The sequence below is a fragment of the Cetorhinus maximus genome, chromosome 3 (assembly GCF_964194155.1).
Source record: "Cetorhinus maximus chromosome 3, sCetMax3.hap1.1, whole genome shotgun sequence".
NCBI classification, from domain to species: Eukaryota; Metazoa; Chordata; class Chondrichthyes; order Lamniformes; family Cetorhinidae; genus Cetorhinus; species Cetorhinus maximus.
The window spans coordinates 185,539,853-185,553,547 of NC_135881.1; the positions used below are offsets into that span (position 1 = coordinate 185,539,853).

Consider the following 13,695-nt stretch of genomic DNA (forward strand, 5'->3'; position numbering starts at 1 on the left):
AGTTAGAAATTGGGTTGAGGTGGAGTCAAGGGTGCAAGGGGTGGGTGCCATCGAGGGGGTGAGCTTAATGAAGACTGAGAAAAAGGGAGGTATTCACCGATGGGGTATGAGGAAAGCTGGAAAAGGGTGGAGACAAGAAAGGAGGCTGAGCCAATCAAGCAGCTAGTCTTTGACATGAAAAGGTCTGTGATCTCTTCACATTTTCAGTCGGAGGGGAGGATGAATGGTTGGGGAGGGATGGATCAGCGGAGGCAGGATATATCAAGATAAGGTGTTTGGAATTATCTTCACCCTCCAAGACTGCTTGGCCTTTGAAAAGGACATACAGAAATATTTAAAATGGTCCATTTGGGTGTAGCAGTGGTCAATCAGGTCAGTCAAACAGTGGCCATTCTCAAGTTTGTGACCATGAAATTTTAATGATGTGAAGGTGCAATATCAGCTAAGGGGGTGGGAACAATGGGGGGGTGGGAGGTGGTCAAGCAGCGTGTGGTCAGGATGAGAAACCATGGCAATTACCATGCATGAGGGTGTTGAAGGGGAAAGAAAAGCTAATGAGGAGTTAAACAACAGCAGTGGTGTTATAGAGGCTGGAGGGCTAAAAGAAGAGTAGTAGTAATAGCATGGAGTGTTAAAGCATGGGAGTTTCACACTGTTTTTCTAGTAGATGTTGTTGCTTACTGAGGAAGAATTAGCATATGATTTGATGTGGCCTCCTTAACTGTAATGAAATTTGTTCCCATATTGAGATCTTAAGGCCAATTGTCCAAGCAAATGCTACTGGCTGGGAGTATTGCACTCTTGCCCCTTGGATGAGCATTGAAGGCTGGAACTACTGTTAAGGAAGATTTATTTATTGTTATATCAATCTATGTATTGTATCTGTGTGCATTTCCTATCAGCTTTTTCCATTATAAATTCCCACATTCATATTTATAATGGCCTCCAATGGAAATGTTACTGTGTCACTAGTATTGGGAGGGTGTAATGTGACCAGTATCTATGGGCAGTTTCCATTATAAATGTTGACCTAGGAAATCATAATAGAAATGTACCAATAAGGCCAAAAGGTGTGACTTTAAAATGGGAACTGAATTACATGCATGTGCCCTGTTATAACTTTCCCTACTTCTCCCTCTAACGCCGGTGGGCTGTGAAATTCCTTGGAGCTGCTCCCACTCCACTGCCATTATTTTGCCTGATTAAATCCACAACAAAGTCATGGCAAAAGAGCAGGAGTTGTGGCGAGGAGTTTCCCAGCAATGATCTTTACTTTCCATGTGCAATGGCACAGGAGGCATGTTTGCTTTCAAAATGCTCAAAGATGGTCATTGCTGATTTTGTGCAGCATGTTGTGAAGATTTCTTTCCATATCAATGTTCTACATGTGTACAGGGACATTGAATGATTGTAACCTCTGCAAATTTATCTTAACAAATAGAAAGAAAGAACTCGGGTTTATATAGCACCTTTCATGACTTCAGGATGTCCCAAAGCGCTTTACAGCCAATTAAGTATTTTTGAATTAATTATTGCTACGATGTAGGAAAAGCAGGAGCCAATTTGTGCGCGGCAAGATACCACAAACAGCAACAAGGTAATCTGCTTTAATTATCTTTTCTACATACTGCCATGGAATGTTTTGTGCCCACCTGCTAAAGCAGACAGGACCTCAATTTAATGTTTCATCCAAAAGTCAGCACCTCCGGCTGTGCAGCACTCCTTCAGTACTGTACTGGTGTCAGCCGAAATTATGTGCTCAAGTCTCTAGAGTGGGACTTGGACCCATAACCTCCTGACTGAGAGGTGAGAGTGCTACTGAGCCAAGGTTGATAATTGTCATAAAAATTAAAATTTGGAACAAAGACTTTGCTAATTGCACCAACCTTGGATGTGGGCTTCAACAGTCCTGCACACCGACTCCAAGAGTTTATTTGTATTTTCTTTCAGTTCATTAAAATTTGGAACATTGTAAGCAAATCTTCGGACTGGTCTGCTGGAAATATCTTGAAGTTCCTTCTTTCCTTGGATATTAACTCCAATGACGTAAATTGTGACTCCGCTGTTTTTCAGTTGGTTGGCTACATCATCTACCTCAGTAGTGGTCTCACCATCGGTGACCAGAATGACAATCTGTTGCACATTTTCTGCTGCTCTGCTCCCTGCTGACGGAACAAAGTGTTTGCTCTTCAGGAACTCCAGGGCCCTTCTGGTATCGGTCCCACCTCCCTTCTGTTGCAAGTTCTGCAGGTAGTTCAAAATGTCACTCTTGGACGAATATTGATTGAGCAGGAACTCTGTCTTTGGGTCGTTGCTGTACTGAACCAAGCCAATCCTTACTTTGTTATCTGCAATATCCAGACCGCTAACGAAGGTGTGCAGAAACTCCTTTACTTCTTCAAAGTTCTCATCACTCACACTGGTTGAACCGTCCACCACAAGGACAATATCAGCAACTGTGGTTTCCCTGCAAGCTGAAACACACAAAAAGTAACACTTTCTCTTAAAACATTTTTAGGTAGCTACAAGTGGACAGCAGAGCTGACAATGTACCTTTGTGCCGCCACTACCACTCCTAATCCCATAGCAGTTTTGAAGGCTTAGAATTTTAAAAAGTCACACTTTGTGAACATTTGTTTCTTTTAAGGAGAGTTCCGATCATTTATGCCATCCCTCTGTATCTCAGACAATCCCCTGTATCAGGCAAAAGGAAACACCACAGAAGTCAAATACAAGGGCAATAACATAATAACTAAAACAAAAACAGAATTACCTGGAAAAACTCAGCAGGTCTGGCAGCATCGGTCGAGAAGAAAAGAGTCGACGGTTCGAGTCCACATGACCCTTCAACAGAACAACAGTTCACTTCAACAGTTCTGTTGAAGGGTCATGTGGACTCGAAACGTCGACTCTTTTCTTCTCCACCGATGCTGCCAGACCTGCTGAGTTTTTCCAGGTAATCTGTTTTTGTTTTGGATTTCCAGCATCCGCAGTAGTTTTTTGTTTTTAACATAATAACTATGCTGACTATTAAGTCCTCACCCTGTACTTAACTGTTTTAACTTTAACTGCAGATCTCAGGCAAAACTGGCCCTTCGAGCAGCTTTTACTGTTGTCTGAAGCTGGAGACAGTGTTGCCTTCATGCTGTGCCTGGGTCTAAATGCTAAGGAAGAAATTGTTTCACGTGCGCTAAACAGTCTTATGTCGAATCCCCGAGGGTTGAGGGGGTGGCGGGATGTGGTGCAGGCAGCACCGCGGGCCCTTAGGATGTCAATGCCTGACCAACTATTCAACTGGATGGTCCTTTATAACCATCCAAAACACTCCTTCTCATTCTTTTCATGGCACTGTATGAGAGGAGGTGTGATAGGCCCATAAGAAGCCACTAACCATCACTGCAGGGCCTGCTCCACTTACTTGGGAATGACCATGATGAACTCCTGAGAGTCTGGTCAGTAAAGGAGCAGCTGCAGAGCTGTGCCATCTACAGCAAGGACAGCTGCAGCCACCACGAAGCACAAAGCTTGCACATGAGGGTGACTAGCACTCAGCTGTGGCCTATACATTCCTCGGAGGCGTGTTTCAGAGCTGGGCCATGTGGTGTTATGTGATCAATCGGCTTAGAGCAAAAACCCCTTTGCAAGCATCTTATGCCTTGACTTCAACAGCCATCGAAGAGAAAGCCAATCGCTGAGCTGCACCTTCCTTGTTCCACAGACTCATTCTTTCATGTAGAAGCCCTTCTCCCCTCACCTTGGCCATTCTTAATCTCTGATCCTACAGTCTTGATGATTCTCAGCCTTTTAAAGTTCACCAGAAGTCCTTCTCCTTTCAAACTCCTTCTTCAATTGTCCCCATCCCGTTAAGTTACATGTGTGCAATTTTCTTCTCTACCTGTCTTGCCTTCCCTAGACCCCATTCTCCACCACCCCACCCCTGAGTTTGCACCTAGAAATTGTGAATAAACTTAAACTCGAGAATTCATTGTTTTAAACGCTTGAGATTCGGGTGAGTGTTAAAGCAGAACTGGCCAAATTAAAAACTGATTAGGTTCAAAGGTGAAAATTGGCCCCTAATTGACTGTATGATAACACTATAAGAGTTCCAGACAAAGAATCAATATAAGTTCCAACTCCTACTCCGCTCAGATTCCAATCGGAGTCACATCCAAGGGGTTGTGCCGAGTGGATGCTGTGCTACCTCTGCTTTTGCCAACTAAACTCTGAATGGTGAAAAGCTGGGAACTGTGGCGGATCAGAAACATTTAGAGACCCATATACAGCAATCTCTAAAACCTAGTTGGCAGCAATGAAAATAATTTTAAATGGCTATTGGAATGCTAGCCCTTATGTCAAAGGGGTTGGAATACAAAAGAGAGAGAGTTATCCTCCAGTTGTGCATAGCTCTGTTTAGACCGCATCTGGGGTACTGCAGTCAGTTTTAGGCACGATTCAAGAGGAAGGATATATTCCTTGGAGTGGGTGCAACGTAGATTCAACCAGAATGATAACAACGCTAATTTGTTAAATTATGAGGACAGATTGTATAAACTTGGCTTGTATTCCCTTGGGTAGAGAAGATTAAGGGATGATTGCAATGTTTAAGATGATTTAAGGATTTAATAAGGTAGATGGAGAGAAACCATTTCCTCTGCTGGAAGAGTCCAAAGCAACAACATTAATATTAAAGTAAGGCCATTCAGGGGTGGTGTCAGGACAAACTTCTTCATGCAAAATGTGGTGGAAATTGGGAACTCTCTCACACAAAACACTGTTGTGCCTCGGAGTCAATTGAACATTTCAAAACTGCAATCTGTAGATTTTTGTTTGCTAAGAGTATGAAGGGAGGTATGTAGTGGATAAATGGAGTTAGGATACAGATCAGCCATGATCTAACTGAATGGTGGAACAGGCTTGTGGAGCTCAGTGGTCTTCTCCTGTTCCTGAGTTCCTCCCACCAGACTGGAAGACAGGCAAGTCAGAGGGAACTCTTTTGGCATCTCCTACAATTCAACTACTTTCAAGAGATTTCAGGGATAGGTCATGTGTTTTGTTTTTAATCGTTCATGCACAGGATGTGGGAGTCACTGGCTAGGCCAGTATTTATTGCACATCCCTAATTGCCCTCGAGAAGGTGGTGGTGAGCTGCCTTCTTGAACTGCTGCAGTCCATGTGCTGTAGGCACACCCACAGTGCTGTTAGGGAGGAGTCCCAGGATTTTGATCTAGAGACAGTGAAGGAACAGCAAGTGAGTGGCTTGGAGGGGAACTTGTAGGTGGTGGTGTACCCATGCATCTGCTGCCCTTGTCCTTCTAAGTGGCAAAGGTCGCGGGTTTGGAAGATGCTGTCAAAGGAGCCTTGGTGAGCTGCTGCAGTGCAGCTAGTAGATGGTCAATACTGCTGGCACTGTGCATCGGTGGTGGAGGGAATGAATGTGAAGGTGGTAGATGGGATACAAGTCAAGTGGACTACTTTGTTCTGGTTGGTATTGAGCTTCTTGAGTGTTGTTGGAGCTGCACTCATCCAGGCAAGTGGACAATTTTCCATCACACTCCTGACTTGTGCCTTGTAGATGGTGAACAGGCTTTGGGGAGTCAGGAGGTGAGTTACCCGCCACAGAATTCCCAGCCTCTGACCTGCTCTTGCGGCCACAGTATTTATATGGCTGGTCCACTTCAGTTTCTGATAGTGGGGGATTCAGCGATAGTAATGACATTGAATGTCGTGGGGAAATGGTTGAATTCTCTTTTGTTGGAGATGGTCATTGCATTGCCACTTGTGTGGCACGAATGTAACGCACGAATGTGACGGTTAGAGGGGTCCAACTGGGAAAGGAGATTAGGTTGAGGAGCAAAGAGAGGAGCTGGAAATACATCTAGAAAAGGGGCTGAACATGCCCAGATACTGATGGAAATCAAATTTAAAGAACAGTAAAAGGAAAAGAGCCCAAACGACGCAACATTTATAATCAACAAGATCCCAACCTCGATGGCTTCTGAGGCAAAATACCTGCTGAGACTTGCGAGTCCTGAGATACTTGGCGAGCCACTTCTTCCACCCTGGTACAAACAAGTTGGATGACAGTCTGTGAAATCCCCCTCAGAGCGGCAAAGTCCGCCACATTGTATACATACTTCTCAACTGGCTTACTGGCAATTTCCTCCAACTCTTTCTCCACAGCGTCTCTGATGCCGATGGCGTATATGATGACACCTCGGTCCTGCAGCGCTTTTGCTGGCGGGCCAACACTATCCTGAGATTGTCCGTCGGTGATGACAATGGCCACCTGCGGCACTCCCATTGATGCCCTGCTTCCCGCCGACTCCACAAAGTGCTTGTTCAGCATGAACTTTAGGCCCATCCCGGTTCTTGTCCCCCCTCCTTTGTACGGCAGTTGCTGTAGGTACTGCAGGATCTCATTCTTATCGCTATAGGTATTCAAGGAAAACTCTGTGCGAGGAGTTCCACTGTACTGGATGAGGCCTATTCGGACTTTGTCCTGTCCAACATCAAATCCATTCACCAGGGTGTAGAGAAACTCTTGAACCTTCTTAAAGTTTTGGATCCCAATACTCCAGGATCCATCAACCAGGAATACAATGTCCGCAATAGATGACTCCCTGCAGGCTTCAAAAGCAGAAGGAGCTACAATTACTGTGACAATCAGTACAGGTTAATATTCATTAAGCTTATTATCATTCATGCTTCCCTGTTACAAACTGTAAAACTGAGACCCATGTAAATCATCCATTTAATTGCTACAGAGAGTCTGCAAAATGTAGATTGGAAATGTCCTTGCTTGTGCACCTAATCTGCTCTTGTAACTTTGCTGGTGTTGCAGTGAAAACCTGACAAAGTTACACCAGAGGTAGTGAGAGTAGCTGCGAGAAATTCCGAGTGAAGTTTAGCTCCAGTATGGGAATACTGGGAATGAGGAGTGTTCCTCAATAACCCGGCATGCTTACGTTCAACCAATGACTGGCGTGCTTCGTTCTGAACGTTGAAAGGTGTTTTCAATACGGAAGGCATAGCTATATGATATGGATGAGAGCCAAAGCAAAGTTTCGAATTTGAATTACACTTGATTGAATTGCTAGTTGACAGGGAATTGAGATTTGTCCCATAGCCCAAATCCTCTTGTCCCTCACAATTGCATAAAATGATAACATTTATGTATGTGTGGGGTATGCGGGGTTGGAAGGGATGGGGATAAAATATCCCTGCTGATAGCCACACTGCTGTTTTATCCATCTCCCACTGACATTCCATCCAAATTCCTGGCATTCGTCTGGTTGTTCTACTGTGCATCCTTCCCAATGTTGTTTTGAAAGGTAAACTTCAATAAACCACTTCTATCTAAATGTGGCCACACAAGTGATCTATACGGGATTAAAATAACCCTTTTCAGTTTATAATATCCTCGAAGTGCATCCCAGTTATTATCAATTCATGGCCACTTAGGGGCCACTTCCCACCTCTGCAATTATTTCATGGGCAGTGGGTTAAGGCCAGTGACAGGTCAGAAACCTGACAGGTAATGCTACTTGAACTTCAGGGGTACCTCCGATTGGCAACAGCTCTTGGGGCAGAATTTTACGAATCGGCAAGTGGGGGCGGGGCCTGCTCACCAACACGTAAAATGATGCTCGGTGACGTCGGGGGGAACTCCTGACATCACCGCGCCCCATTTAAATTTTCAGGAAGGCGGGAGCACAGCAAAATCATCTGCGCGCCAGCCGACCTGTCATTGGTCAATTGAGGCCATTGACAAGGTCAATTAAGTAATTAAAGGACCTGCCCATCCAACCTTAAGTTTGGCGGGCAGACCAGGAGCCCCAGTGGAAACTAGAAAAAACACGAAACCTCATCCACGGGCGGGATAAGGTTTCATGTAGGCTTAAAAAAATTTAAATAAAGGTTTTGTAAAAATTATGGGCATGCCCCAACTCATATGACAGTGTCACATGAGGGGACACATTAGGGAAATTTTATTTTTCTATTTTTATCTTTTTTACATTTACAGCCAATCTCCCTGAGGCTGCACTTAGCCTCAGGAAGATGAGTGCGCTCTTTTGTGCGCATGCGCAAAAGAGTGCCCTCTCGATTTTGGGATTCCCCCCCATCCTTCACCGCCCCCCACCCCCCCACCTCCACCAGTCCACGCAGGGAGCACACAGTGCTTCTGTGCGGATGTCACGCTGGGCGGGCCTTAATTAGCCCGCTCATGTAAAATGGCGGCGCACCTCCGATTGGGGGCGCCAATTGGAAGCGCGCCCGTACACACCCGCCCATCAACCTCCCCCCACCGACAGGGGAGGGGGGGGGCAGGTGGGGGGGGGTGGAAATTCAGCCCTTGGAGTATGGACATCCTCTCCAGATGGGGGCAAAAGTCTTGCTTCAAGATAATTAATGTCCCAACGGACATTAAAATCACTAAGGGGCCAGGGAAATAAGCAGCAGCGGAAGATACATCTGCTGCAGCATCTGCCCACAACACCCACTTATTGGACATAAAGTCCGGTCCCGGGCTACTTACAGATGTTGGATGACACTGTGATTTAAGATGCTTATTTTTTGTGCTAAACCCATTTTTCAGTTATATTAGTCAAACTTCACCAAGTTACCACTCTTAAATACATCGAGGAACATCTTTAAAGCAATTTTTTCATGCATTACATTTTTAAATGCTGGTTCATGGCAGATTTTGTGTTTGGCAACTTGCAATTGATTTTCAATAAATATTAATAGAAAACTTTTCAAAACTCCTATAAAAGCAATAACGATGATATAAAGTGGACGAGTTACAAGGAAAGAGTTCTGCACCATTTTGGGTGCAATTTGTGCCAGAATCGCTGATTGCCCAAAAGTGGGAGTACCCCATTGCCTTACTGAAGCCTTAACCGCACAAGAGTCAGTTTTGTAGAAAGTTATGTGTAACATTTTTCATTTGTCATATCATGAGAATATACTGTGAAGTATTTTAACTAAGTTGTCTTAGTAAAGAAATATTTTGGCGTGCTGGGTTTTAATGGGGGGAGAGCAGGAGATTTTCCTGGGTTTGCAGCTGGTTACAGACTGAGGAGATTCTCCCCTTATATTCCATATGGTAAACAGAGTCAATATTGCAATTGAAGAGCATGGTACCAGTATTCTGAGCGTCAGTAGAGGGCAAACTTGTTGTGAAAAGGAGGCCGATCAGTATAGCTTCAAACTGAGCCATGTTCACAGAAATTCTGATGATCTCCCTGCAGAAGCAAAAAAACAGAAAACACACAGCGGTTACATGCATTTGTCCAATGTTGGCACTGCTGCCTACTTTAAAACCAGATCGCTGGCTCTCTATTGCAACTGGGCCTGTTGATCATTTGGCATTAATTCCATGCAACAGTCAAAACCTCAGCTCTCCACAACCCTATGGTGAAGTACATAGTAAATGCACCTTTCCTGGAATCCATCAATTTCTTCAATAGCACACAGTTTTGTCTGTTTGATCCTCTAAAGAAGATACTTTCATTATACACATAATGAGTGTTTCATTAAGTTAAGTTTTCATTCTATAGCTCTATTCACACAATTGGATGAGGCAACCTAGTCATTTACTAGGCTATTGTGGCATGGCAATGCCACAGCAAATAACATGTTCACACACCCTTCCAGTTGTTCGGTATTACCCTAACAATATAAATATGTAGCGCCATAACCTACCCTTCAACATAACTTCTGTCACATATGCAATGACTGTGTAAAATCTATAGGGAAAAACTTTCCCCCCTTCAGGGGGGAAGTGCAGGAGCGGGCACGGGTAGGTACACCTCCGATCGGTGCCCCTGATCGGGGGCACGCCGCCATTTTAAGTGGGCGGGCCAATTTAAGGCGTGACATCCGCCAGGAAGTGCTATGTGCTCCCTGTGCAGGTGGGGGAGGGGGGGGGGGGGCTGCAGGGATTCCCTCAGCCGGGAGTGCTCAGAATTAAAACTTTTAAGGTAAATATTTAAAGAAGTTCCCTGGCATGTCCCTTCATGTGACACTGACACATGAGTTGGGACATGTCCATCACTTTAACTCAAACCTGTATTAAATATTTAAAAACCCTCATGAAACCTCCATCCCGCCCGTGGATGAGATTTCATGCTTTTTCTTAAGCCCGCCAGGGCTCCCGGCCTGCCCGCCAACCTTAAGCTTGGACGGGCAGCCCTGTCAATAACCTGAATTGGTTTATTAATGGCCTCAATAGGCCGTTGACAGGTCGGCGGGCGCACAGTTGACTCGGATGCGCCCCACCGACCTGAAAATGGAAATGACGCAGGGTGACGTCGGGAGTTCCGCCTGACATCATCCCGCGTCATTTTATGCGTCAGTGAGCAGGCTCCGCCCCCAGCTCGCCGACCTAAAGATCCTGCCCATGAAGTACTTCTGAAGTGTAGCTACTTTTATAATGTAGGAAACAGAACAGCTAATCTGTGCACATTGAAGTCCCACAAAAAGTGATAAGATAAATTATCAAATAATCTGTTTTAGTAATGCCATTGAGGATTAAAATGGTTGCTAAAATAGAGGAAGATTGGGAGAACTCCCCTGCTCTTTCTTGAAGAGTGCCATGAGATCTTTTACGTCCACCTGAGAAGGTGGGTGTAATGGTTTAATGGCTCATCTGAAAGACCCCAACTCTGACTGTGCAAATCTCCCTCAGTACTGAAATAGAGTGGCAGCCTAAATTTTTTTGCTCAGAAAAAGGAATTTGACTACAACTGAACTATTTCCAAGACTTCAGTCAAACAGAAAATACAAACATATGAATTAAGAGCAGGAGTAGGCCACACAGCCCCTCCAGCCTGCTCCGCAAATCAATAAGATCATGGCTGATCTGATTGTAACCTCAACCCCACATTCCTGCCTACCCCCGATAACCTTTCACCCCCTTGTTAATCAAGAATCTATCTAGCTCTGTCTTGAAAATATTCAAAGGCTCTGCTTCCACCACCTTTTGAGGAAGAGTTCCAAAGACTCATAACCCTCTGAGAGAAAACATTTCTCCTCATCTCTGTCTTAAATGAATGACCCCTTCTTTTTGAACAATGACCCCTAGGGCAGTATTTAGCCTTCGTCGGGTGGGATCAGTGGGGGCGAGCGGAAGCGGTCAGGAAGCTGACCACTGCCTGTGATTGGGCCGCGACCTCGATATCACGCCAATCAAGTCCAGCCCAGCGTGATACGCGTGTTGCAGTGCTCAGCACTGCCTTTGGGGAGGGGTGGGGTTGGCAGTGGGGGAGGAGGTCGAGTGAGGAGTTACGCACATGCTCACAAGTACACACAGGAAAAGCTCCCTGAGTCACAGAGCTGCCTCAGGAAGATGAAGATTTTAAAAATTAAAAATAAAGCCTTCATGCCACTCTGTCACAAGAGAAGAGACATGTTATTAATGAAAAGTTAAAATTTTTATTTTATTTTTCTTTGCTGTTGGAAACCTCATCCCAGCCACGGATGAGGTTTCCTAAAAATTGCAAAGGTCGCTTGGCCTTTTCGCCTGCCCACCAACCGTAAGGTTGGACAGGGAGCAAAAATTACATTTAATTAATGACTTTAATGACCTTACTAGGCCTTCTAATTGTCAGCGGGTGTGCCAAATATCTGATTGAACCAAAATATCGTGCGAGTGCGTGATACTCGCCTGACGTCATCACACATCATTTTACATTTGTTCGGGCCGGGCGCGCACCCACCCAATGAAGTAAAAATTCTGGCCTTAGTTCTAGATTGTCCCACAAGAGGAAATGTCCTCTCCACATCAACCCTGTCAAGACCCCTCAGGACCTTAAAGGTTTCAATCAAATAAACTACATGGAAAAAGCTAACAAATGCTAGTAAATGTGAAACCAGTAGTCTTACCAGGCAATTTTTTGAAAATAACAACAATTTGTATTATATTAATGCAATAAGATGTCCCAAGGCACCTTGTAGGGGCATTATAAAGCAAAATTTTACACCAAGCCGCATAAGGAGATATTAGGACAGATACTGAGGTGAGAGGGACTGCCGTTGATACCAAGGCAGCATTTGACCCAGTGTGGCATCAAGGAACCCTAGCAAAGTTGGAGTCAATGGGAATCATGGGAAAAGCTCTCCGCTGGTTGGAGTCATACCTTGCACAAAGGAAGATGGTTGTGGTTGTTGGAGGTCAATCATTTCAGTTCCAGGACATCACTGCAGGAGTTGCTCAGGGTAGTGCCCTCGACCCAACCATCTTCAGCTGCTTCATCAATGACCTTCCTTCCTTCATAAGGTCAGAAGTGGGGATGTTCACTAATGATTGCACAATGTTCAGCACCATTCACGACTCCTCAGATACTGAAGCAGTCCATGCCCAAATGCAGCAACACCTGGACAATATCCAGGCATGAGCTGACATGCGACAAGTAACATTCACGCCACACAAGTGTCAGGCTATGACCATTTCAAAGAAGAGAGAATCTAACCACCGCCCATCGACATTCAATGGCATTACTATCACTGAATCCCCCACTATGAACATCCCGGGGGTTACTATTGACCAGAAGCTGAACTGGAGTAGCCATATAAATACTGTGGCTACAAGAGCAGGTCAGAGGCTAGGAATCCTGCAGCGAGTAATTCACTCCTGACTCCCCAAAGCTTGTCCACCATCTACAAGACACAAGTCAGGAGTGTGATGGAATACTCTCCACTTGCCTGGATGAGTGCAGCTCCAATAACACTCACGAACTCAACACCATTCAGGACAAAGCAGTCCACTTTAGTGGTTCCCCATCCACAAACATTCACTCCCTCCACCACTGACACACAGTGGCAGCAGTGTGTACCATCTACTAGATGCACTGCACAAGCTCACCAAGGCTCCTTAGACAGCACTTTCCAAACCCCGACCTCTACCATCTAGAAGGACAAGTGTGGTAGACAAGTGGGAATGCCACCATCTGCAAGTTTCTCTCCAAGCCACTCACCATCCTGACTTGGAAATATATCACCATTCCTTCACAGTCGCTGGGTCAAAATCCTGGAACTCTCTCCCTAACAGCACTGTGGGTGTACCTGCACCACATGGACTGCAGCGGTTCAAGAAGGCAGCTCACCACCACCTTCTCAAGGCTAATTAGGGATGGGCAATAAGTGCTGGTCTAGCCAGCGAAGCCCACATCCTATGAACGAATAAAAAAAATTTATAGGATGCAAAAAGCTTATAATGCGATGTCTTGTTTGGATATCAATTCGATGGCTTCCTGAGAAGCCAAGTGGTGAAATGAGGTACCTCCAGCAACAGATCTCGGTAGGCAAATTGCCATGATGTACTTCATGGATCCAGAATTCACAGCCACAATTGCACATCGGGTCATCCCTGATCTTACACTTATGGAGCAGATGGCCGCATCGTCCATGCCCTGTGCTGCTTTGGTTGAGCGCTGTCCACTGTCTTCAAAGGAAGTTGAAGCCAGGAATCTCTACTGTTGTGCCATTGGTTCGTGACGTTGCATGAGTCCCACAATTGCGTCTATCTGGATAATGAGTTGATAGCAGCTGCATGAGTATTATCTGCTGTTTCCCAGAATGGTCAATGCAATTTTAAACGCTTTCTTAGTGTTTTAGGTGGGATGAGCAAAAGTTTAGTCAAAGCGGTAAGTTTTAATGGGCATCTTAAAGGAGGAAAGTGAGATAGAGAGAAAC

At 45.1% G+C, this 13,695-nt stretch overlaps 1 protein-coding gene across 1 annotated transcript in view; it reads right to left on the minus strand.

Annotated features, from left to right (window-relative positions):
* LOC144674395 (collagen alpha-6(VI) chain-like) overlaps positions 1–13,409 on the minus strand; it is a 113,510-nt gene extending 100,101 nt beyond the window's left edge. Inside the window, exons 1-4 of the mRNA XM_078535792.1 lie at positions 13,324–13,409; positions 9,145–9,245; positions 6,010–6,654; positions 1,887–2,474 (exon numbers count right to left, since the gene is read on the minus strand). Coding sequence (XP_078391918.1) covers positions 1,887–2,474; positions 6,010–6,654; positions 9,145–9,245; positions 13,324–13,409 — 1,420 coding nt within the window. The remainder of the gene's footprint in view (positions 1–1,886; positions 2,475–6,009; positions 6,655–9,144; positions 9,246–13,323) is intronic.
* Between the last annotated feature and the right edge of the window lie 286 nt (positions 13,410–13,695).